Below are 26,137 nucleotides of genomic sequence, written 5' to 3'. Positions count from 1 at the left end.
TTCCCTGGTGGCTCAGAGGTTAAAGCGTCTGCCCGCAATGCGGGAGACCTGGGTGCGATCCCTGGGTCGGGCAGATCCCTGGGTCAGGCAGATCCCTGGAGAAGGAAATGGCAACCCACTCCAGTATTCTTGCCTGGAGAATCCCATGGATGGAGGAGCCTGGTGGGCTATAGCCCACGAGGTCACAAAGAGTCGGACACGACTGAGCGACTTCACTTTCACAGTGCTTTTCAAACTACTTATCCTGTAAGATTAAAAATGTGTTTTGTGTTTTTCATCTATTATTTGTATGAAAGTATTATAAACCTATTAGAGTACAGTATTATATAGCCAATCGTGTCAGTTGGGTACCTAGGCTAACTTCGTTAGACTTAAGGAAAAAATTGGACTTACAAACTCATTCTCAGAATGGAACTTGTTTGTATGTAGGGGACTTACTGTACTGAACCACTGCTCCCAGGGAAATGCAGGGTAAGATACCTGTCAGCTATTTGTCATAATATTTGCATCAACTAATTAACACATAACCATGTTTTGAGTATTTCTGTTTAAAAATACTTTAATATATATTTCACTGAATAACATTGAACTCAAGGCCAACAACACTATAACTCATGTCTGCACAGCTGACCTAACTTAAGTATTTTTTGTGTAAGATCTTCTGGTACTCAGAAAAACTGAATGCACCAGTGCTCGGGGGCCATTTTAAACAGCAGAACCAATCAAAAGCATAAAAATGTGAATATGGCATTAAATATGCCCTCTAGAACTTCCCTGGAGAAGTCAATGGCAACCCACTCCAGTACTCTTGCCTGGAGGGTCCCATGGACGGAGAAGCCTGGTAGGCTGCAGTCCATGGGGTCGCTAAGAGTCGGGTATGACTGAGTGACTTCACTTTCACTTTTCACTTTCATGCATTGGAGAAGGAAATGGCAACCCACTCCAGTGTTCTTGCCTGGAGAATCCCAGGGACAGCAGAGCCTGGTGGGCTGCCGTCTATGGGGTCGCACAGAGTCCGACCTGACTGAATCGACTTAGCAGCAGCAGCAGCAGAACTTCCCTGGTGGTCCAGTGGTTGGGACTCCACGCTTCCAATGCAGGGGCACCAGTTGGATCCCTGGTCAGGGAACTAACATCCCACACGCCTCACAGGGCCACCAAAAAAAATAATAATAATAATTTTAAAAATGCCTACTAACACGCTGAACAATAACAAAACACTTAACGGTATGAGAGCTGAAAGGAGAAGACGGAGTGTTGTCGAAGCTCTGCTTCGAATCTCCATATCACGCAACCACCACCGTTCTCACCCGGGTTTGTCCACATAACGCCCATTGCCTACACAATAAATACTTGTGGAATAAAGGAACAAACGTGCCTGGAAAGGCAGGAGGTACGTTTTGCTCTGGCAGATACGGGAGTAGGGGGGGTAGTGTAGGGGCGGGGACTGGTGCACCGGGAGGTAAACCTCCCGTGATTTTCCAGTCACCTCACCTGACAAAGTCACCTCATCTGACAACCCCTAGGTCCCGTTATGTGCCTCGCCTGGGCCGAAACACTCGCGCTCGCCAGAGGCCCGCTGGGATAGTCACGTGCGACCGTGTGGCCACGCCCCCGAGCTGACCTCACGGCCCCGCCCCTCGCCGTGACGCCTCGGGCCTCGGCCCTGCTCCAAAGCCTACCCGCCTCCTTCTGACAGACGCCCGACTGCGAGCTGCGGAGGTGGTCGTTCTTGGTATTGCGGCTGCCGCCGGTGCCGCGGCGACGGTGAGTCGCCCCGACCATTGTAGACGGCTTCCCGTGGAGTCCCTCGGGAGCAGGGCTGGGCGCTCGCGGCCCTCGCAGGGAGAGGGACGACCTCCGGCCGCGAAGCCCCCTCTCCGCCCCCTCCCGCGGCACTCGCGCGGTGCACGCCGGGCACCGTGGTCCCCGCTGGCCCGCAGAGCGCGTCTCAAGGGCCTGGAACGGACTACATCTCCCAGAGGCCTTTGGTTGGAAGGGGGGGGGGTGCGTTGTGCGCGCAAAGCCCCGCGGAGCTGAGGGTCTTGTCCTCCGAGACAGACAGCCTGGACCAGGGCTATCTCTGCGTTCTTCCGGCCTGGGCCGGCCGGCTTGTCAAGGTAAAGGAACCCCGGGGGCGGCGCAGCGGGCCAGTAGCCTCCTCCCAGGCCAGTAGCCTCCTCCCAGGACGCCGATGCGATCCAGAGCGGCTTTGGGGTTTTGATGTCGTACCGTTGTTAGGCTGGCCGGCCACCCGCGGGGCTGCGGTGACACCTTAGCCAGGCCCGGACGGGCGGCGGGCTTGGTGCACCAGGGGCTGCCGGCCCGACACTGGGGTCCCGCCATCATGCCTCCCACATCCTTGCAGGCAAGCTTGGGGAAGTACCACCCCCAGTTTTCTGCAGGGGCTGTTCCCTCAAGGAAGGGGCTCGAGCGGAGGGTCTCGGTGACAAAGAAGCCTCTGCTGGGCTCCGTGGTGACCTTGGCAGGCCCGCCGGGCCTCGCGCGTCTCTGCCTCCCCCGCCCTCCCCGGCCCGCTTACATCTGTAAATCTCTGTGCTCGCTTTCGGCCACACATGCTGGTGCTAGGGCCGGGGGTTGGAGGCAGTGACCTGGCCTGGCTTTGGGCCCAGCCTCATGCCATTGAAGACCTTGTTGTAGTTGAACTCACAGCATCATGCGAGTCCGGGTTTGGACCCTTGATTCAAGGGTAGGCATGTTTTTGCTTTCTTATAAATATTCCCAGGTATCCTTTCAACAGGTGTCAGGTAAGGAGCAAGGGGTTGTAAGTTTCTCCATTGTGGGCCTAAAGTCCTCTGCGTCAGTCACTGGGGCCCTTGTTCAAAAGGCTGATTAGGGGGACCCACCCCTAGAGGTTCAGATATAGCAGTTATGAGATGTGCCCCAGGACTCTACTTAATAAGTTCCCCAGATAATTCTCGGGCTCCTCTGGGGTTGAGAACCTTTGTCTTAGAGTGAGGAGGGTGGAGGACCTTGAGGATAGTGTCTTCACAAGTTTTGTGTGTTTCCTGTGGGCTGCTGGGCAGGGCAGTGCCTGGCAAGTGTGACCTCGATTCTACTGCTTTGTTCCTTTCCTCAGGGCTGATCTAAGATAAGAGTTGGATGGGGAGAGACCCACCAGCTCTGCCTTGGCAGACGTTTAATATTGAAAAATTCCAAATGTACAGGAAAGTTGAAAAAATTTTACAGTGACTGCCCATAGAACACCATCTAGAAATGTCCAGTATTGTATTATACTTTATCACCATTCTAACCATCCCGCCACATCAGGGTGAATTGAGGTTAAACATGCATAGCATTCAGTAGTCGTAAAATTCTTCCCTTTGTTTTTTAACTGTCCGAATACTTGGAAGTCTTTCTGTTTCCCATCCCTGAGGACCTGAGGATTCTGGATGGGCCTCTGGAACCAGGACAGGACTTCATATGTGCTCTTGCAAAGATTTGAAAAAAACAGCAGGCAGTTGTGGTTCTAGAATCACCCTAAGGGCGAACGCATGAACTGTGCGAATGCTACTTCAGGAAACAGAACTGTTTTGAAGGGGAGCTAATGGAAGGTGTCCTTATGGCCAGGTTTGTCCCTCAGATACAGTTGTTAGGAACTGATGCAGGTGGTCAGCTTGGAAGCCATTCCTGCTTTCTTGCTCCGTTTGAACCTGCTGGTTTGGTGTGTTTCCTAATGCTTGAGGGGCACAGGGCTGCATAGCCCAGTTAAGCTCTGAGTCCCTTGGGCCCAGGTACTTTATTCCACAGCCATAGACACCAACCCTAACCCTCTCTCTTCAGTGATCTGAAGGGGAGAGAAGAGACAGGGCCTGGGAAAATTCATCTCCACTCTCAGAAACACTACTGAAAGGGCACAGACATAGTTTTACTCCTATAGGACACAGGGAGGTGTGCCAGTTAAAGTCATGGCATCGTATTTTGATGTCTCTGCCCTCATGAGGAGGGAGGCAGCTGTGCCAGTGAGCAGCCAGCATGCCATGGGAGCACCGCAAAGGACAGTGGCCCTCAGTGGGGAGGAGAGAGGAAGAGAGCCAGGTTGGCAGTGGTGGCGCGAGGCTTATTTTGCCCCCACAAAGAGACTTGGAAGTGGAGTGCACAGCATGGAAATGGGCCTGTTTCTAGGATCCCACAAAGGCCTGCGGTTTCCTCCTCCCTGCATAGACTGTATCCTCCAAGACACATCTCCCCTGAAGGTGATAGAGGCTGTGGTGCAACTTAGTGCTGCAGAGGGCAGGGGGCACCCGGCCAGGGACCTCTGGTAGGCAGAGCCTCTCTCCCTGGGAGGGCCACCCACGCAAGGAGATGCAGGATCCGTCAGCTTCTGAGCCTGTGGGCCTACTCCCTCTCCTTCTCTGGGTCATCTGTCTCCGGTGACAACGCTGGGGTCCTGGGACCAGCACTGCCTGGACTCCATAGCCCACACTGGAGGTCCTTCTGTCACTTCCAAGCTGTGCAACAAAGCATCTGCCTTTCCAGAGATTCATTTTTCCAGAAAATGTGTCTCATCACTTTTTCTGGTGCTCCCGATGTGGGTGTTATGAGCTCTCATGTGGTCTGTCCTCTGGGTGGTCCAGACCATCCATTCTTACCCCCAAGGAGGTGTCATGAGGGGCCAGGAAAAGCTGTGAACGTGCTGGGTCCATGTTGTGTCTGTCGACTGAAAACAAAGATGTACAACTTGAGAGTTGTGAGTTAAGTTTTATTTGGGGCAAAATGAGGACTGAAGCCCGGGAGGCAGCATCTCAGATAGCTCTGAGAGACTGCTCCAAAGCAGTGGGGGAAAGTCAATATATAAGGTTTTGGTGAAGGGGGAGTTCAACACCATGAAGCACTCAATTTACAAAAGGTTTTTTGTTAGTCATAGGATCTGATGTCACCATGTAAGGATTTAATGCTTCTCTAGATATGAGGAGATGCAAGGATTGAGGTCATAAAGTCTGTTTCAGAATACAAGCAACTATCTAAAGAGCTGTCCCACCAGATTCCCTGGAGCACAGAATGCCTCACTCCGCCCTGAACTCCGTCAGGGGTTGTTGAAGCCGTAGCAGCATGGGGTTCAGTCTCAGTAGAGGCAGATGGCAAACGCTTTTGTTGTTCCCTCGTTGGCAGTGCTCTTGGTAAGTGCCAATTTGTAGTTGACATGTCCAGTAAGTTTTGATTCAGTCCAAACTCAAATCTGCTTTGTTGTCTGTGTCTTTCCTTCAAGGAGAAAACAGGCCAGGGAAAGTGGAAGTAGGTAGGGAAGGGTGGAAGAGTTGCCCTGGGTGGGGTTTGAGGAGAATCCCAGCCTGTTATCACTTCAGGAAGAAGTGAGATGGTTGTCACAGTTCAAGTTAACGGTAAGAGCAGCAGCCTTGCTGGCTGGGGAGGCAGCAGGAGGGAGGTTCCGTCTGCAGTGTGTGCTTTGTATGCGCCCTGTGCCCACCTGGTCGAGCCCTCATCCGTGTGTGGTCATCATACTCAGCGCCAGGGCTGCAGACCTAGCTCGAGCACCTCTGTGTCCCCTGGCCGAGGACGCAGCCAGAGGACCAAGTGACTTGCCAGGGTTGGCATGTAATGGCAGAGCAGGGTCCCAAACCCGGCAGGCCTGAAGGGAAATGGGGGCTCCCCTGTGAAGATGGCTCCGTGGACCTGACTGTGACTCAAGAAAAGCATTTCTTTTCTCGTCTGGATATTTGACACACTCATTAGAGAGCCAGTGCGGGCCTTCTCACCGGAGGCTGTGCTCTGGCCCTGTGGGGTGGGTTAGGCTGGTGGGAAGCCTTCCCTCACTGACTTGCTTGTTCAGCACCACTCTGCTAGGGGCCGAGCTGCACCCTCGGGCAATGAGGTACTCTCCAGCGGGGCCCCAAGAGTGAGGGACAGGGGATCCCTCCGCAGGGAGGTACAGGAGAGGCTCGATTTTCTGGAAAGAGGGTTTGGAGGCAGAGGGATGGGTCTTTGGTGGGGGCAGGGTTTGGTTTGTTTGTAAGAGTAAGCTACAGTCAGGGGTGTCTGGAGTGTAGTGTGGTAAAGAGATCTGGAACACACAGCCAAGTCCAGACTTTTCCCTTTGAACCTTGACCTTAAACCTTGACAAGCAGATAAGATCTGAGAGCTCTTTGAACCATGATGTTTACTTGGCTTGCCTACAGATCAGGGTTTAGGGGCAGAGACGGCTCTGGGACACCTCCCAGACATCCATCTTGAGGCCTGGGGTACTGCTCCCTGAAGCAGGGCCCACGGGCTGCGGGCAGAGCTCACGCCTGGTGTATCACTTTGTCAGCTGATACTTGATGTACTGCCTGGGGCTGTGGAGAGACTGACCCTCGGCACTACCCCAGCCTTCCAGGAGCTGCCGGCCTGCCTGGGGCAGCTGGGCCCTTGACCACAGTTCTTTCCTCCTAGTGATTCTTAGTTCCAGTCCTGGAACCCCAGCCCACTTCTTTGCAGGGCCTTCTTAGGGCTCACCCGGTCCTCGAAGACTTCCCAGGGCCCCCACCCACAGACCGACCCTTCTCTCACCCGGAGCACCTGCCATCACAGGTCTCCTTGGGTTTTGCCGAGTATCTTTTGTAAGTTTTTCTCAAGTGTGAGCCTTGCCTTCGTCTGCAGCTCCCTGAGGGCAGGGACCAGGGCAGTGAGTGGCCTCCATGGAGAGGCCTGTGAAGTGTTGGCTGAATTAAAGAGTAAAGAATCTTAAGTCTTTTCAAGCAGGTGGTCACTTGAAAGAAAGAATAAACAAACAAACTTGGGTAGTAATGGCTCTGCCGAATACAGTTGGCTAATCCCAGAAGAAAAGTTATGACCAACCTAGATAGCATATTGAAAAGCATAGACATTACTTTGCCAACAAAGGTCCATCTAGTCAAGGCTATGGTTTTTCCAGTGGTCATGTATGGACGTGAGAGTTGGACTGTGAAGAAAGCTGAGCGCCGAAGAATTGATGCTATGAACTGTGGTGTTGGAGAAGACTCTTGAGAGTCCCTTGGACTGCAGGGAGATCCAACCAGTCCATTCTGAAGATCAGCCCTGGGATTTCTTTGGAAGGAATGATGCTAAAGTTGAAACTCCAGTACTTTGGCCACCTCATGCGAAGAGTTGACTCATTGGAAAAGACTCTGATGCTGGGAGGGATTGGGGGCAGGAGGAAAAGGGGACGACAGAGGATGAGATGGCTGGATGGCATCACTGACTCAATGGACGTGAGTCTGAGTGAACTCCGGGAGTTGGTGATGGACAGGGAGGCCTGGCATGCTGTGATTCATGGGGTCGCAAAGAGTCAGACACGACTGAGTGACTGAACTGAACTGAACTGAACTGAATCCCAGAACCAGAGGAATTCCGTGTTGTTCACATGACCACTTCTCAGCTCTGGCACTTGGGACAGGCCTTGGTTTCTAAGCTCAGATCGTCTGTCTACCTGCCCCTCCTGGAGAGCGTGGGGGCCACACTGGGACCCATTTCTCTGTGGTCCCAGTCACACTGGCCAAACAGAACCTGTGTCTACTGGAGGTGGGGGCCAAGCACTGTAGGGTTCAGGACTCGGACCCACGTTAGCATCCTAGACAGTGCAGGGACCCCTCCACCTCACTCCCCTTGCATGGGTGTATGGGCACGTTCCAGTCTTCTGGGTGGAACCGCTCTGGTGCTTGGTCTCTCATTCGTGTTTGACTCTTTGCAACCCCGTGGACTGTAGCCCACCAGGCTCATCTGTCCATGGGATTCTTCAGGCAAGTATACTGGGGTGGATTGCCATGCCCTCCTCCAGGGGATCTTCCCAACCCCGGGATCAAACCCAGGTCTCCCACATGGCAGGCAGATTCTTTACTAGCTGAACTATGAGGGCCAGCCCTGGGGGAAGCTCTCTCCTCAACTCAGTCCTGTCTTTTTGAAGATTCGCCTCAGAAAAGCCCTCCCTTCCCTGCTTATCCTTCCACCGTGGCAGGCCTCACCAGCCGACCTACTAATGTATTTTACCAGTTTCTGTGTTTTATGGCCCCTCCCCCACTAGTTTGTGGACAGCTGTTTCCTCCTCTTCAGGGCTTAGAAAAGAGCCTGATGAGTAGTCCAGGCCTCCCTTTGTGGGCTCTTAGTAATGTCTGAAGACCAGATGTATGTCAGTTGACACCTTGGACTTGGTGATCCCTAGAGACACTTCCGGCCTGAAAGGTGACCTCTAGATGCATGAATACACACATGGCTAAAAATAAGGCAACCCCAGATATAACATGAGTTCCCACTTCCTCAAAGAGGAGATCCAAAATAATTCTGTTCCAAATGGCTTGGGTCAACTCTTCAGGTCAGATGTCCATTTAGAGTGACAGGAGTGTAGTTAAGCTTCCTTGTACTATTTCATGGAGTGTAATTTCAAATTCTGGTTATATTTGCTCCCCACTCACATTTCCCAGAGTGCTTTTCCCACTCTCCCCTTCACCTCTGCGGACATCGTGTCCTTGTCCTGGACACCAGCCCCTGGGGATCGTCAATGCCGGGCGTGTGGGCGCCCCTTGCTGCATGTAGGGACGTTTCCTCCGGAGAGTGTGCCCCTGGACTGCTGTGTGCCAGCCTGTACACAGCTTCTTACCGCATGCCCTTTCAAAGGCTGTTTACCGTTGGAACGGTGAGGTCCCACCCCGGGAATAATTACTAGTCTGCTGGCTTTGGGCTTTTTTCTTTTCACTGACTCCATCCAGGTGACCTCTAGAAGCGTGCCATGCTGGACTGACCGAGGCAGACGTTCTCCTCCCGGCGGTGTCTAGTGTGAGAAGTGAGACTGCCTGCAACACAGGGACTTGCGTGACACAGAGACACTCCCGAGGGGTGCATATAGGACCTTAGAGCTCATGAGGGCAGAAAGGCAAAGCCTTCTCTCGGGAGTATAGAGATCCACTCCTCCCTGACGGAATGGGGGGACCTGGGCAAGGCCTGGCGGCAGGCCGACTCCTCACTTAGACTGGTGAGGCCAGCAGGCATCTGTGTCCAAAATAGGTCTTACAGCCGGGAGACCTTGTAGTGGCCATGTGGCTGGGCTGCACTTCAGGGCCTAGAACCTTTTTCCTGGATTGGGCTGGTGTGTCTTGATCTGAGATAACCAATTAAAATAGAGTCAACTGCAAGGCTGTCCATTTTGCGTCAGCTCACCGTGGTGGTATAGTGGGGCACAGAGCTGCCTTCCATTTCGTGTCAGCTCAACAAAGGCAGAGGCAAGGACTTCGTCTTTTCAGGGTTCCACTCTGATTGCCTAAGCATTGGTTCTTCAGACTCATCGCATTTCTAAAATTAGTCCGCCTTCTGGTTACCGAGCCCTGCCTATCCAGCAGGTGTGGCTGTCCTGTTTATTCAGTCGTGGTTGCAGCTGCATCTGTTTTTGGCCCTGGCTCCTTGTTCCCTCCTGTCTGTACTTCTTCCTCTGTGCCAGCGGTAGAAGCAGAAACTGAGCTCCTGAGCCTGGTCCTGCCGGGGTGGGGGGTAGGGGGCTCAGGGGCAGGAGGAGCTCTCTCCAGCTTGTGTCTTGGGCAAGCCCCGTCTCAGTTTGCTCATGCATCTGTCTTTTGGGATTTTCTCACCCACCCCCTCTCCCAGGTGACCTCCTGCTGGCTCTTCAGGAGGGGTATCCAAGGCTGGACTACCTGTAGCCCTCCAGGCTCCTCTGACTGTTGGGATTCTGCAGTCAGGAATACTGAGTGGGTTGCCATGCCCTCCTCCAGGGGATCTTCCCCACCCAGGATCAAATGCACATCTCTTACGTCTGCTGCGTTGGCAGGCGGGTGCTTGGCCTCACTGTGTACCATGTGGGATCTTAGTTCCCCGACCATGGATTGAACTCGTGTCACCTACATTGGGAGCACAGTCTTAACCCCTGGGCCACCAGGGAAGTCCCTTGGCAGGCGGATTCTTTACCACCAGTGCCACCTGGAACTACCCTGGGTGGTCTTCGTGTCCCAGCTTCATGGTCTGGATCCCCCCGGTTTTACTAGAGCACTGGGAAGGGGCTTGGCACGGAACTGAGCGGTGTTACCAAATTCCTACAAAACTGAAGTAGAGACTCCAGCGCATGAGTGGGGCACAGCCCATCCGTGCATGTGCCTCGAGGACAGGTGCCTTGAGATGGACTGAATGTGGGAGAAGGTACAGGCAGTGGGGTTGTCCTCCGGAAAAGCTATGTGCACCCGCCTGATCTGCTGTGGCCCAGGTGCCCGTACCTCTGTCCCGGGGGCTCAGACTGGTTTGCCTCAGCTCCAGCCAGCTTCCGTGTGACGGACACCGTGTGCTCGTTATTGTCGTCATCGTGACGGTTCCTAGAAGTCTTACAGCTTTTTTAGCCCAGATGATTCTTGAAGTCCTGTCGGCTGTTTGATTTTCCTTCTGATGAAGAGCAACCAGCATATTCTCTTTTCTGTTTCATTGTATATTTCCTTTTCCACGCTCTGCTGAGGCTCCATAAATACAGCTGTTTGTATGTATGCAAAGCATTGTTTGTGTTTGTGGAACACAGTGCTGCCTGCTCTTCTCATCACGACCTCACTGACACAACCCTGTGGGTCTGGGGCGGCTGCTGCCATTTCACAGATGGGAAGACAGACTCTGAAGTATCGGGTGGCCAGACGCCTGGGCACTAGCAGGCGAGGCGTCTGCACTTTCAGGTTGACCTGTGCCGTCAGGGCTCCAGCCTCCCCGGGGAAGGGCCCAGGCTGTGGTATTTGGGGCCATTGGCTTAGGCTGATGTATCAGCTCCATGGAGCTGTGATATTCATCCCAGAGGAGTGTGTGGGGCTGGTGAGAGGAGAGCAGCCAGATGGGAAAACCACATCTGCTTTCTGGTCCTTTCTGTGTCTTTAGCCTGTTTTGAAGTGTTTAGAATTCCCAAGGCATCAGATACACCCATGTTCAAGTATAAAGATGAAGAAATGGTTCGCAGCCACCAGTGATGCTGTCTGGGCTCCTGCCTCTATCAGGAAGGACAGTGGAAAAGGGGCAGAGTTCAGGATTTCCAGTCCCACCAGTGCTGAACTTGGTGGCCCGGGGCCTGCTCAGTAAGGCAGTGTGGGCTAGAGGAAGCCAAGGCCTCTGGAAGTCCTTGTGGGAGCTTTTTAGGGAGGGGCCTCTTGTTTACAAAGCCTCAGGCCCAGGGAGCACTGTTTATTGTTAATAGTACTTGTTTTCCTTCCTTGTTAAAATAATCAGCTGGAAATGTACCAATCAGAATCAGTAGATTCTGGCTGCTGTGGGTTGAGAATTGCTGTAAACCAGCTTCACTGTTTGCCTTCCATACTGAGGTTGGGTCTGGCTGCATTTACTCAGAAACCCAAAATAACTGGTGAAAACAAGTGAGCTTGTTTCTCACTGCAGGGTAGGGGAGGTGGTCAGTGCCGGGAGGGTGTCTCCATGGTCATCCGGGGCCCGGGCGCCTTCAGCTGCCCTCAGAACGGCTTCCATTCCCGAGGTCGTCTCGTGGTCAGCGTGTCTACGGGGCTGTAGCCTTCAGCCTCCTGGCGGTGGGCAGGAGGAGGGCCCGAGGACATGGGGTCCATCTCCAGGTGAGGCGGCTCCCTTTCGGCACCTTCCAAGAATGTCTGTCGCCTGTGTGACTCAGTGGCCAGAACCGAGTCACATGGGCACCTGTTGTTAGACAGGCTGAGAGCATCTTCACACAGGTACTGCTGCCCTGGTCCTCCAGGGGCTCCCAGGTCTGAGCGCGGCAGGGCAGCCCCGGGCCCTGTGCCTCTGAGGCCGCCCTGAGACTCGATGGCTCCAGGCTGCTGTCTGGCCGCCCATCCTGGGCACAGCCTCCTTCCTGAGGCCTGTGACTCTGTCCTGCCACTGTCCCTGCCCTCCCCCTCAGCCTGCATTGACCCCACCTCCTCCCCCTGCCCGGCTCGCTTGGAGAGATGTCCCCTGACCCCCGGAACGGGTCTGGTCCGCCTGTACTTTCACGGCATACTTTCTTATCCACCACTGGTTTCGCTGTGTCCTTGGGGTTGGGGTTTGGGGTGTGTCTTTGACTCTGGTCTCCCCAACTCAGTTGTGAGCTTCTGGAAGGCAGGACCGAGCCTCTCACTCCCTGCCACCACCCAGCCTGTGCCCAGCACGAAGTAGGTGCTACACAGCAGTCAGCACCAACAGACCTCTGGTTATTCCCAAAAGAAGGACCATCCGTTCCAGGGGCTTCTGTTAAGTGGCCATCACACAGACTGTCCTCCAGCCCGCCCCTGGGGACTTGCGAGAACAGGAGGGTTACGTGGCGCTGCCCAGGGAGCCAGTGGCCATCCCTGGTAAGCAGCCCTCAGGCAGAGGGATGCCTCCAAGAGGGTGGGGGGTGTGGACGGTGGGTGTCAGGCCTCCAGGAAGGTCTGCATGCTCAAAGGGCCTGAGTGCTTCCGTCCTCTGGTGGACCCTGGGACCCCCCACCCTTCACAGAGCAGTGGGCGCCTCCTTGGTTCAGCAGACAGGAGCTGAAGACTAGGCGAAAGGCTGCCTTTTTGTTTTCCTGGCAAAGCCCCAAGCCCTTCTGGCCAGCTGCCTAGAACCTGCCTCCTGGGGACAGAGGAGCCCCCCTGGGGCCAGCTGGCATCATGGTGCTGTGGCTGCGGGAGCTGAGGGGTGAGCTCCTGGAGCAGCAGGCAGGCCGGCCCAGCTCTGGGAAACTCGGCCCTGCAGCTGCTGCCTCCAGGGCCCCAGGTGGATGCCAGGGTCCAGGCCCAGTACCCTTCCCTGGGACCTGCAGCCGTGGAGTGCCAGGGCAAATGCTGGGAAAGAGAGCTGACCCTTCCGGAGGACTGCTGGGCTGTCTTCCTTTCCAGAAGGTGTCTCAGGGGCCCCCAGGTCGGCCTCCACTTGCCGGGCCTCGGTGACCTCTGCAGGCCGGGCTCTCAGGCTGGACTGGGTCACCGGTCCCCGAGATCCTGGGGGACCAGAGGCTGCTGTGGCAGAGGTGGCAGTGCCTGTGTTGTTTTCCTTCCTGTTGGGTGTTGTTCATAATAATCAACCCCGATAACTGGGGCCATTTATTCAGTGTTCTCGTGAGCGAGGCCGCAAGCTACTGCTCTGGGCAGTTCGCACACGCTCTTTATTATAAAACTTGCTCCAGCCCTGAGTGGTAGATGTGATTACAGATGAGGAAACAGGCTCAGTGAGGTCACACAGTTGCAGAGTGGGAGAGCTGGGTCTGAACTAGTCTGGCGCGTGTGGCCGCAGGCACATCCCTGGAGTGACAGCAGCCCGCTTGGAGGCCCCCTGGGACAGTGCCCTCTTGGTCCCTCTGGCTGTGGAGCCCTGACCTGCTCTGCCTGCAGGTACCTACCCCCTTACCAGCTTGGGGCTCCTCTCGTCCAGCAGCTCTTGAAGAGTGACTTGCAGTCTCCTGGAGGCTTCCTGAGATCTTCCAGGGGCTGAAGGTCAGAACTGTGTTTATAAGGACACTCGGAGGTTATTAGTTATTCTGCCTGTTTCCATCATGTTGGCATTCGAAGGGGTGGTGCAGCAGCCGTGGGACTTAGCTCAAGGTGTGGTACCCGCTGCACCAGTGATTGTTGTGGCTTTGTTCCTGCAGGCTTCACTGAAGAAAAAGCAGTAAAAATGACTGAGTGTATTAGCTGGACCCTTGGGTGCACGTTGTTAATGTTTTGTGTGGTGAAATGAGAGGAGGCGCGTGCAGCATGCCGGGTCCCTCAGGAAGCACGGTGCAGCTGTTGGAGCTGTGAGCCCAGCTACTTAGCTGGTGTTTTCATGGAGCTCCACGTTTACTTAAAATAACAGCTGACACACAGACTATAGTTATTCGGACTTGGGGATTCAGCCGACAAAGTGAGGCTTCAAGGAAAATAACTGACCTTTTGTTTTTGTATTTGTTGCCAGTGATAAAATTTGAGCTTTCAAGTGAAAATGTTAAAATCTTGGAAAACTTTTTGCTGCTGTGAGCTTGACAACATCCCAGTAGTAAAGACTTTTCTGATGGGATTGGTGGTGATACTAACAATGTGATTTTTCTTTTTTTTTTTTTTGAGAGGGGCATATCATATAATGAGATGCCTTGACATTGCCAGATCTGCATAATAATCAGGCTCATAAATGTGGGCCAGAATTTTCCAAATGACCCAGGCATGCTGTTATAAAACTAGCCATGTGTAAAAGAGCCATTCCAAATACCAGGTAGCCCAGTGATTTTTTTCAGTGTAATAGGGAAAATTTTGTTGTGAAAGATTCGTATTCCATATTTAACTGTCAAGTTTGGGTGTGGTGTTGAAGAATGTCCACAATAAACTGAAAAGACTATTCAGTCCCTCTCTCCCTTCCAGCTGCTTACTGTAGGAGGCTGGCTTTTCTCATACTTCATCCAAAACATCACAACAGATTGGATGGAGAAGCAGATACAGGCATCCAGCTGTCCTCTCTTAAGCCAGACTTTTTTATTTTATAGAAGTATAGTTAATTTATAACACTGTGTCAGTTTCTGCTGTACAGCAGTGATTCAGTTACACATACATATTCATTATTTTTCATATTCTTCCCTGGTTCATCACAGGCTACTGAGTACAGTTCCTGTGCAGTCCAGTAGGCCCTCGTTGTTTATCCTTCTGTAGCGTCTGCATCTGCTGATCCCGAACTCTCAGTCCTCCCTGCCCCTCCCCCCGCCCCACTGGGCACCCACAAGTCTGTTCTATCTGTAAGTCCGCTTGTGTTTCACAGGTAAGTTCCTTTGTGTCATGTTTTAGATTCCCCGGTGGCTCAGCAGGTAAAGAATCCACCTGCAGTGCGGGGGACCTGGGTTCGATCCCTGGGTTGGGAAGATCCCCTGGAGAAGAGAAAGGCAACCTACTCCAGTATTCCGGCCTGGAGAACTCCATGGACTGCATAGCCCATAGGGTCACAAAGAGTCGGACCCGACTGAGCGAGTTTCACTTAGATTCCACATATAAGTGATACCATATGATGTTTATCTTTCTCACTTCCTTCATTTAGGGTGATCATCTCAGTCCGTCCATGTTGCTGCAAATCGCATCACTTCATTCTTTTTTTATGGCCGAGTAGTATTCCATTGTGCATATGCACCACGTCTTGTCCATCCGTCTGTCGATGGACATTTAGGCTTTTTCCACGTCTTGACTGTTGTGAATAATGCTGCTGTGAACGTGGGGGAGCATGCATCTTTTTGAATTAGAGTTTTGTCCAGATATATGCCTAGGAATTGGATTGCTGGATCGTTTAGCAACTTTATTTTTCACTTTTTGAGGAGCCTGCATACTGTTCCGCAGTGGCTGCTCCAATCTACATTCCCACTAGCAGTGTAGGAGGGTTCCCTTTTCTTCACATCCTCTCCAGTATTTGTTATTTGTAGACTTTTTAATGATGTTAAGCCAGACTTGTAAAGGGTTTGTAGAAATGTAAAACGATGCTAGTCTTCTTATTAAATCTTGTTTTGGAAAGTAGTTACTTAAAATTTTTGTTAACATGCAATGAGTTAATTTTTTTAATGAACAAATACTTCTAACAGTTCCTTATTTTTGGTTTCTAGTAAGGTAAGTATTGATAGGTATAACCTACAAAAACAAAGTCATTTTGGTGTCCTTAATAATTGAGGGTTAAGGGGTCCTGAGACCAAAAACCTTGAGAACGGCTGCTGTAGCCGGCCCTGGCGGAGCTAATGTCAGAACGTCCTCCGTCTGGCCGCCGCCATCCTCCCGCTTGTCTCTGTCTCGCCCCACGCCCTTCCTCGTCCTCCAGGAACCTGCGTGTGTGTGCTGACGGGGCTCAGCCCCACGCTGCCCTCCCAGCCTTCCTCCAGAAGACGGTATTGGTGTTCCCTCAGCAGGTCCTGTGTGGGGTGGGGACCCCGAAGGCAGGGTAGGCACCCTCCCCATACACAGGGTGCGTGTCCTGACGGCTCAGACTACCAAATGGAGTTTCTACCACGGGATGGAGCCAGGGAGGAGCACATCCTGCTGGCTTGGGCCCAGGCCCTCCCGGCTTCCTCTGGGAGACCCCGGGCTGCCTCTGGCTGCTGCCAGTTGTCCGGGCCCTGGCCCTGGCTCAACAGCCGCGTGCTCTGCAGTGAACCAGGAGGAGCTGGGAGCAGAGCAGGATGCCAGGGCTGCCTGCCGGGGCCAGAAGTCTTGTGCTTTTAACTCCACGCAGGGGCGTGGGGAAACCGGGCTCTGCAGAAAGTGCCTGGCCCTGTGTCCCACCCCAGAGGCCCCCAGCACCTGCTTTTCTGGGGAAGGCGAGATGAGACTGTAGCAGGAAATGGGTCCAAAGACAGGCAGACATGGAGATGGGCTTCACCCCACTTGGTGTGTGCGTGTGCTTAGTCGTGTCCAGCTCTCTTGGACCGCATGTGCTGTAGCCTGCCAAGCTCTTCTGTCTATGGGATTTCCCAGACAAGAAGACTGGAGCAGGCTACCATATCCTTCTCCAGGGGATCTTCTTGACTCATGGGTAAACCTGAGTCCGCAGCATCACAGGCAGATTCTTTACTCGCTGAGCCACTGGGGAATCTCACTTTAGGGTGACTGAAATATTCTGTGCTAGGCTGTGTTGGTCATAGGTACAGAGGGGCCTGCCTCCCAGGCTCTGCTATGGCTTCGAAAGGCAGCTGCAGGGTGGATGTGGAGGGGAGAGGAGACAGGAGCGGCAGGGCCTGGGGGGAACCGGTGCCCCGTGGCAGCGCCTGCCCCAGGTTCGGTGTTGGGCAACTCCGGGGGCGGTGTCTTCCCTCTTACTGATGCAGGAGACCAACAAAACCAAGTGTCATCTTAACATTACAAATCAGTGATTAACGGTACTCAAAGTGTGCGCTGTAAGTCAGCATCATCCTTCACAGAAGGTATAAAATGTCTATATTTTTTGACCTAATAATCTCACTTCTGGTGTGTTTAGGCCAAGGAAATAATCCAAGAAAGGGAAAGAGCGTTAGTCAAAGGTGTTGCATTGTTTCATGACAGTAACAAGGAGCCTTCTAAATGATTTAATAGGGATTGGTCAAGTAAACAGGGATGGGCCCCTTTTTGGAAATACTAAACTCTATGATCATGGAGTCTTAGAGGATAGAGGAAATATATGTGACACAGTGTTAAAAGGATTTAACTTTGTCACAGCAGAAACTATATAAAAACCTGGCTGCCTGTGCAGACTGGCAGGGACATGCCGAGACTGGCTGCATTAGGATGATAAGCTTGGGCAGTTGTGTTTTCCTTCAGTTTAATAAGTTTATTGACGTATAATAATCTGCATACCATATGATTTCCCCATTTCAAGTGTGCAATTCAGGGACTTCCCTGGCGGTCCAGTGGTTAAAACTCTGTGTTCCAAGTACAAGGGGGAACAGGTTCAATCCCTGGTCAGAGAATTAAGATCATGCCTCAGCTGAGAAATTTTAAAGTGTGCAATTCAGTGGTTTTTAGTTTAGTCACAGAATCATGCAACCATCATTCCAGTTTTACAACATCTACAGCGTCCCAAAAGGAATTCTATACTGGCCATAGGCCAACCCCCCAAACCCCTGGAAACCACTAATCTGGTTTCCGCCTCTGTGGATTATCTGGATTTACCTCATATACGGAATCATACAATACATGGTCCTTTGTGTCTGGCTTCTGTCACTGAGCATCACGTTTTCAAGGGTCATCTAGGTTATAGCTGTGTCCATACTTAATCCCTTTTCATGGCTGAATAATATTCCACTGTATAGATACGGCCAGTCTGTTTATCCACTCATCAGGTGATGGACACTTGAGTTGTTTACACTTTTTGGCTATTATGAGTAATTCTGCTATGAACATTCTTGCACAGGTTTTTGTGTGGACATGAGTTTTCAGTTCTTTGGGGTATATACCTAGGAGCGGAACTGCTGGGTAATTCTTGAAGAACTGCCAGACTGTTTTCCAGAGCAGCTACACCAGCAGTGGGGCGGGGAGAGGTTCCAGCTTCTCTGCGTGATACTCACTGTTGTCCTGTTCATCTTAGCCATCCCAGTAGGTAGGAAACGGTACCTTGTAGTTTTGATTTGCAGTCACCTGTTGACTCAGAATGTTCAGGTTCTTTTCATGTGCTTGTTGAGCATTTGTTTATCTTTGGAGAAATGTCTGTTCCCATCCTTTGGTCCATTTAAAAAAACTGAGTCATCTTTCCTGTTAATGAGTTAGAAAAGTTCTTTATGTATTCTAAATGGTGCAGATCCCTAAGATATTTGATTTGAAAGAATTTTCCTACATTGTGTGGGCTGTCTTCCCACTTTCTTGATAGTGTCCTTATAAGTACAAGTCTTATATTTTGATGAAATTGATTTTATCTTTTTTCACTCTTGTTGCTTGGACTCAGTCCTTCTGGCCCTGCCACTGGTTTGTTACATTTAATATTTAAACTGACTGACTCCAGGCTCGTCCTTCAGGAGGATTGTTCAGTTCAGTTCAGTCGCTCAGTCATGTCCGAATCTGCAACCCCATGAATCACAGCACACCAGGCCTCCTTGTCCATCACCATCTCCCAGAGTTCACTCAAACTCAAATCCATCGAGTCGGTGATGCCATCCAGCCATCTCATCCTCTGTCGTCCCCTTCTCCTCCTGCCCCCAATCCCTCCCAGCATCAGAGTCTTTTCCAATGAGTCAACTCTTCGCATGAGGTGGCCAAAGTACTGGAGTTTCAGCTTTAGCATCATTCCTTCCAAAGAAATCCCAGGGCTGATCTCCTTCAGAATGGACTGGTTGGATCTCTTGCAGTCCAAGGGACTCTCAAGAGTCTTCTCCAACACCACAGTTCATAGCATCAATTCTTCGGCGCTCAGCCTTCTTCACAGTCCAACTCTCACATCCATACATGACCACTGGAAAAACCATAGCCTTGACTAGACGGACCTTTATTGGCAAAGTAATGACTCTGCTTTTGAATATGCTATCTAGGTTGGTCATAACTGTCCTTCCAAGGAGTAAGCGTCTTTTGATTTCATGGCTGCAGTCACCATCTGCAGTGATTTTGGAGCCCAAAAAAATAAAGTCTGACACTGTTTCCCCATCTATTTCCCATGAAGTGATGGGACTGGATGCCATGATCTTCGTTTTCTGAATGTTGAGCTTTAAGCCAACTTTTTCACTCTCCACTTTCACTTTCATCAAGAGGCTTTTTAGTTCCTCTTCACTTCCTGCGATAAGGGTGGTGTCATCTGCATATCTGAGGTTATTGATATTTCTCCCAGCAGTCTTGATTCCAGCTTGTGCTTCTTCCAGCCCAGCAATTCTCATGATGTACTCTGCATATAAGTTAAATAAGCAGGGTGACAATATACAGCCTTGATGTACTCCTTTTCCTATTTGGAACCAGTCTGTTGTTCCATGTCCAGTTCTAACTGTTGCTTCCTGACCTGCATATAGGTTTCTCAAGAGGCAGGTCAGGTGGTCTGGTATTCCCATCTGTTTCAGAATTTTCCACAGTTTATTGTGATCCACACAGTCAAAGGCTTTGGCATAGTCAATAATGCAGAAATAGGTGTTTTTCTGGAACTCTATTGCTTTTTTGATGATCCAGAGGATGTTGGAAATTTGATTTCTGTTTCCACTGCCTTTTCTAAAACCAGCTTGAACATCTGGAAGTTCACGGTTCACATACTGTTGAAGCCTGGCTTGGAGAATTTTGAGCATTACTTTACTAGCATGTGAGATGAGTGCAATTGTGTGGTAGTTTGAGCATTCTTTGGCATTGCCTTTCTTTGGGATTGAAATGAAAACTGACCTTTTCCAGTCCTGTGGCCACTGCTGAGTTTTCCAAATGTGCTGGCATATTGAGTACAGCACTTTCACAGCATCATCTTTCAGGCTTTGAAATAGCTCAACTGGAATTCCATCACCTCCACTAGCTTTGTTCGTAGTGACGCTTTCTAAGGCCCACTTGACTTCACATTCCAGAATGTTTGGCTCTAGGTGAGTGATCACACCATCGTGATTATCTTGGTCGTGAAGATCTTGTTTGTACAGTTCTGTGTATTCTTACCAGCTCTTCTTAATATCTTCTGCTTCTGTTAGGTCCATACCATTTCTGTCCTTTATCGAGCCCATCTTTGCATGAAATGTTCCCTTGGTATCTCTAATTTTCTTGAAGAGATCTCTAGTCTTTCCCATTCTGTTGTTTTCCTCTATTTCTTTGCAAATAGATCGCTGAGGAAGGCTTTCTTATCTCTTCTTGGTATTCTTTGGAACTCTGCATTCAGATGCTTGTATCTTTCCTTTTCTCCTCTGCTTTTCGCTTCTCTTCTTTTCATAGCTATTTGTAAGGCCTCCTCAGAGGCCTTTTTTGCATTTCTTTTCCATGGGGATGGTCTTGATCCCTGTCTCCTGTATAATGTCACAAACCTCCGTCCATAGTTCATCAGGTACTCTATCAGATCTAGTCCCTTAAATCTATTTCTCACTTCCACTGTATAATCATAAGGGATTTGATATAGGTCATACCTGAATGATCTAGTGGTTTTCCCTACTTTCTTCAATTTAAGTCTGAATTTGGCAATAAGGAGCTCATGAGCTGAGCCACAGTCAGCTCCCAGTCTTGTTTTTGCTGACTGTATAGAGCTTCTCCATCTTTGGCTGCAAAGAATATAATCAATCTGATTTCGGTGTTGACCATCTGCTGATGTCCATGTGTAGAGTCTTCTCTTGTGTTGTTGGAAGACGGTGTTTGCTATGACCAGTGCATTTTCTTGGCAAAACTCGATTAGTCTTTGCTCTGCTTCATTCCGTATTCCAAGGACAAATTTGCCTGTTACTCCAGGTGTTTCTTGACTTCCTACTTTTGCATTTCAGTCCCCTATAATGAAAAGGACATCTTTTTTGGGTGTTAGTTCTAGAAGGTCTTGTAGGTCTTCATAGAACTGTTCAGCTTCTTCAGGTTACTGGTTGGGGCATAGACTTGGATTACTGTGATATTGAATGGTTTGCCTTGGAAACGAACAGAGATCATGCTGTCGTTTTGAGACTGCATCCAGGTACTCCATTTCGGACTCTTTTGTTGACCATGATGGCTACTCCATTTCTTCTGAGGGATTCCTGCCTGCAGTAGTAGATATAATGGTCATCTGAGTTAAATTCACCCATTCCAGTCCACTTTAGTTCACTGATTCCTAGAATGTCGACGTTCACTCTTGCCATCTCCTGTTTGACCACTTCCAATTTGCCTTGATTCATGGACCTGACATTCCAGGTTCCTATGCAATATTGCTCTTTTCAGCATTGGACCTTGCTTCTTCACATCCACAACTGGGTATTGTTTTTACTCTGGCTCCATCCCTTCATTTTTTCTGGAGTTATTTCTCCACTGATCTCCAGTAGCGTATTGGGCACTTACTGACCTGGGGAGTTCCTCTTTCAGTATCCTATCATTTTGCCTTTTCATACTGTTCATGGGGTTCTCAAGGCAAGAATACTGAAGTGGTTTGCCATTCCCTTCTCCAGTGGACCACATTCTGTCAGATCTCTCCACCATGACCTGCCCATCTTGGGTGGCCCCACAGGGCATGGCTTAGTTTCATTGAGTTAGACAAGGCTGTGGTCCTAGTGTGATTAGATTGACTACTTTCTGTGATTATGGTTTCAGTGTGTCTGTCCTCTGATGCCCTCTTGCAACATCTACCGTCTTACTTGGGTTTCTCTTACCTTGGACGTGGGCTATCTCTTCACGGCTGCTCCAGCAAGCGCAGCCACTGCTCTTTAGCTTGGACAAGGGGTATCTCCTCACCGCCACCCCTTCTGACCTTGAACGTGGAGTAGCTCCTCTAGGCCCTCCTGTGCCCGCACAGCCACCGCTCCTTGGACGTGGAGTTGCTACTCTCGGCCGCCGCCCCAGGCCTCGGGCCGGGGGTAGCTCCTCCCAGCCGCTGCCCCTGACCTCGGACGTGGGGTAGCTCCTCTCGGCCGTTCCTGCGCTGTCACAGCCTAGCACTCTTGGCCGCCGCCCCTCCGGCGTGGGGTCTTCCCGGCTTCTGTCCTGACCTCGGACATAGGGTAGCTCCTCTTGGCCACGCTTGTGCGCTATCGCAGCCGCCCGCGCTACAGGATTGTTGGGCACCCCCTATTCCTGTAGCTCTTTTTCCTAGTTCACATTATTTCAGTTAAAAACAAATAATTCTCACTTTAAAATGCTACTAATTTAGGGGCTTTCATGCTGTTGAAGAGAGTTGAAGGAAGTGTCTTCCTAAAGGAGACAGAATGCAACTCTGTGGGGAGATGCCCTCAGTTTTGATTGCTTCCCGCAGGGCATGTGGACGTGTGGGGGCTGCTCTGGGCTGGTGGGGAGAGGATGGAGGACCGGCCGTGGTCCTGGGGGACAGCAGCTGTGGGGAGGGGAGGGGGAGCTTGGGCGTGGGTAGGGACACAGGATGGCACCGTGGCTGCGTGGGGCCAGGTGCCCAGGGCCAGCTTTGCCCTGGTGCTGAGGGCACTGCCTGTGGGTCTCCCCCTAAAACAGCTCCCAGAACCCTGCGTGTTCGCCTAGGCCAGCGGTGGAAGGAGCCTCACCTGCCTGTCTCTTCTGAGTACCTGGGATCAGAGGTAAAGCGTCTCCCGACCCTCCACAGGCAGGCCCTGGTGCGAAGGTCAGCCTGGTGCCCCCCCAGGAGGAGGGGCGGAGAGGACCCAGTCGGACTGCCCTTGAGACACCCTAGATGAGGTTCCCGAGCTGCTGGGTTCCACCCCCTTCACCAGGCCACCCCCCTGCCCTCGGCTCCCACACAGACGTGTGGGTGACCCCTGAGGCTGGAGTTCCTGGAGGTTGCAGGATGGTGGCTCTGGGTTGGGTTACCTTGGCAGTGGTGGGGCATCTCCAGGGCCTGGGGGCAGCCGAGGCTGTGCTCCCAAAGGTTTGGCCCTGGCCCATACCAAGCGATGACACCTGTGTGGGGAGACAAGCGAAGGTGACCTGAGGCCAAGAGCAAGGGACGCCCGTGGGAGGAGCCACGGAAGGCCCTGTGGGGGGGGGGGGGGGCGGGGTTAGCTGGGAGCACAGCCTGCACCCTGGTTTCACCTCCAGGCCCAGGAGAAGCAGCGAAGATGTCGAATGATCCGCCCCCTCCTTATCCTGGGGGTCCCACAGCCCCGCTTCTGGAGGAGAAAAGTGGCGCTCCGCCCACGCCAGGTAGGGTCCCACGCCCTTCACAGCTGCTGGGAACTGCACCTGGAGTCGCGCCCCTCCAACAACTAAGCCTCTGCGCTTCCTCCCCCGCCCCCCGCCCCATCCAGGCCGCACTTCCCCAGCTGTGATGCAGCCCCCACCGGGCATGTCGCTGCCCCCTGCAGACATTGGCCCCCCACCCTATGAGCCGCCTGGTCACCCGATGCCCCAGCCCGGCTTCATCCCCCCACACGTGAACGCAGATGGCACCTACATGCCTTCAGGTAAGACGGAAAGGAACCCGCCCAGCCCAGCACCCCGCGTAGGCAGCTGGGCCAGCCTCTGCTGCCAGCCGGCAGTCTGTGTGGGTGTTTAACTTAAGGGCAGAGGGCCGACCGTGCAGGTGGACAGCAGACACGGGAAGGTGCCCAAGAGCACAGTACAGGGAGCTTCTGTGTGCTCTGGGACAGAGACCAGGAAAGGCTGGGAGAAGGACAATGGTTGCCTGGGCCCCAAGCCTGTGTCCTGGGGTGCTGGAGGCTCGGGGATTTATGCTCACCTTTCCCGTGGGGCCAGCGCCCCAGCCCGCCAGTGACCCGCCTTTGCTCCGTCTTCTGTTTCCAGGTTTCTACCCTCCTCCGGGTCCCCATCCACCCATGGGCTACTACCCACCCGGGCCCTACCCGCCAGGGCCCTACGCTGGCCCTGGGGGCCACACGGCCACGGTCCTGGTCCCCTCAGGGGCTGCCACCACCGTGACCGTGCTGCAGGGAGAGATCTTCGAGGGTGCGCCGGTGCAGACCGTGTGCCCTCACTGCCAGCAGGCCATCACCACCAAGATCTCCTATGAGATCGGCCTGATGAACTTCGTGCTGGGCTTCTTCTGCTGCTTCATGGGGTAGGTGGTGCAGGCACCCGCGGGGTGGCGCCATGCCCACGTCTGCTGCCCTGCAGGGGCCGGACTCTCGGCCCCTGATCTTCAGGCCCCCGTCTCTCCTGATGCAGGTGTGACCTGGGCTGCTGCCTGATCCCCTGCCTCATCAACGACTTCAAGGATGTGACGCACACGTGCCCCAGCTGCAAGGCCTACATCTACACGTACAAGCGCCTGTGCTGACGGGCTGGGCCTGGACTCCCCGCTGTCCGTCTGGCCCCCCGTGCTTCGCCCCCCGCACTCAGTGGCTCACCTCCCTGCTCCCACTGGGGGTTGGAAGCCGTTCCACTAGTCCGTCCCCTGGCAGTCTTGTCCTCTTCGCCTTGCCCTTCCCTGAGTATCTGACTCTGGTGGCAAAAATTCTGTTGGATTTCAGGCCAAGGGCCAGCGAGTGGTGGGGGATGGCGCTGAGCTTGCGTGCTGCCGCCGTGCTAGGCATTTGTGATCAAGAAGACAAGAGGAGTGGTCTCCTCACGTGGTCCTCCCTGCTGGGGTCTCTTCTCCATTTCTGTACCAGGTATAGGTTTGGTCCAGAGTCTCCCTGGGACCAAAGGCAGCCAGAGCCATGGCTGGTTCCCCAGACTGGGGCCTGCAGTGGGGCCGAGCCCATAGCCACTGTCATTTCTGATCTGTTGGGCTGAGAGTGGCGGATGGACCCAGGCAGGCCTGAGTTTGTGGATGCTAGAGGCAGGCACGATGGTCAGAAGCAATGACTCTGGCCCTCAGAACTCAGGAATTCTTAACTGTGCCCAGGAATTACCTGGGGTAAATGGAGGTCAGCACACCTGCAGGCTACGGAGTGAGGGACTGGACCCTAGCTTGCCAAGAAGCGATTCTCCATGGCCCCTGCCCAGCTCCCTTTCAGCCACACCCCGTGAATCCCAGCCTTTGCTGGGGCCAGAAGGAATGCCCAGGAGCCAGGCCATCTGGCTATAGCGTGCCCTTGCAGTGTGTGGGCACAGCCTCTGCCTGGAGTGTCCCAGGTGGGACCAGAGATGACAGAGCGGGGCTTCCTTGCGGGCACTCTGGGCTGTGCGGTGCACTCTCCACGGGCCCTCCTCCCGGTGCCCACAGGGCCCTGCAGCCTGGCTGGTTCGCCGTCACTGCTCTTGCTCCATCAGCAGGCGCTGCAGCAGGAGCAGCCGTGGCGCTGGACTGGGACAGGCTTGGGACAAGGAAGGAGCAGCCACAAGTGGCAGAGGTGTCCCGGTGGCCACCAGCCCTGCCCTGGGCCTGAGCACACACTGTTTCCTGAAGGGTTTGTCTGTGAACTTGCTCCCGTGGACCGCTGTATCCTGCCGCCCCCTCCTGGTCTTGCACAGCCACTGCATGGCCTCCTGTCACTGTGAACCGTGGCCAGTCTCAGTTGATAGTTCCTCATTAAATTGGCCCTTTCACTCCCCCACCCGAGGCCTCTGCTCTCTTGCCTGGCTTCCTTCTTGTGTGAGGGAAAGAGGGTGGGGGGCCTGCAGGTAGTTGGAAGGCAGGGGGTCAAGACCTCAGGGTCTCAGTGCTTCTGCTGAACCCACTACCCAGGGACAATGCTGGTGTCTCAGTCCCTGGTTAAACCCACCAGAGCCCAGCCATGACTGCGCCATCAGGCTTCCTTACTGATAATGTCACCTGTCTCCACACCATGCGCTTGCCCATGGGGTCTGCAACCTAGAGACCCTTGCCAGCCAGAACTCGGGGTCATCAACCCTAGGGGGAGGTGCCCTCGCTGCCTTGAGCAGGACAGAGCCACCGGGGATGAGGCGTCAGGTCTGCAGGCTGCTGGGGCAGGCAGGCAGCTGGGCCCCAACCCCTCATCTGACTTGTGAAGGTGGGTGGGCTTGGTCAGTTCCTGGAAAGTGTCCCCACCACTTAATTCTTTTTTGAGTAACACTTTCACAGATTCTCAATATATAGAACAGGTAATAAACTCCTATTAAAATAAATATTTAAGTTCATTTCTATTTTAGACAATTGTTATATAATACAAGTATATGCTCTTTTAGGTATTAAAAAAAAAAAGGAAAACTAAAGCACTCTTGAGAACTAGAAAACCGAGGGACCACATGGATGTCCACGTCCCTGAGAGGTGGCTCACTGACTGCCCTGAGAGGCTGGTGCT

General features: G+C 52.7%; 2 protein-coding genes across 3 annotated transcripts in view; one reads left to right on the top strand and one right to left on the bottom strand.

The window, feature by feature from the left end:
* The window catches only part of C25H16orf96 (chromosome 25 C16orf96 homolog), a 59,441-nt gene extending 57,671 nt beyond the window's left edge, over positions 1-1,770 (bottom strand). Inside the window, exon 1 of the mRNA XM_061402491.1 lies at positions 1,683-1,770. The gene's annotated coding sequence lies outside the window, so the exon portion shown is untranslated. The remainder of the gene's footprint in view (positions 1-1,682) is intronic.
* Positions 1,678-25,961, top strand: CDIP1 (cell death inducing p53 target 1). 2 transcript variants are annotated; one of them, XM_061402530.1, is made up of 6 exons: positions 1,678-1,767; positions 22,449-22,531; positions 23,010-23,114; positions 23,219-23,374; positions 23,715-23,988; positions 24,096-25,961. In XM_061402530.1, exons 3-6 carry the CDS (start codon positions 23,030-23,032, stop codon positions 24,205-24,207), a joined length of 627 nt encoding a protein of 208 aa, XP_061258514.1. In that variant the 5' UTR covers positions 1,678-1,767; positions 22,449-22,531; positions 23,010-23,029; the 3' UTR covers positions 24,208-25,961. The 2 variants fall into 2 exon arrangements, with proteins under 2 accessions (XP_061258514.1, XP_061258513.1); XM_061402529.1 differs by lacking the exon at positions 1,678-1,767 and adding an exon at positions 1,952-2,120.
* The last annotated feature ends 176 nt before the right edge of the window (positions 25,962-26,137 follow it).

The sequence above is a fragment of the Bos javanicus genome, chromosome 25 (assembly GCF_032452875.1).
Source record: "Bos javanicus breed banteng chromosome 25, ARS-OSU_banteng_1.0, whole genome shotgun sequence".
NCBI lineage: Eukaryota > Metazoa > Chordata > Mammalia > Artiodactyla > Bovidae > Bos > Bos javanicus.
Note: the sequence above shows the minus strand (reverse complement) of the source record. Positions and strands in the feature narration are given on the sequence as shown.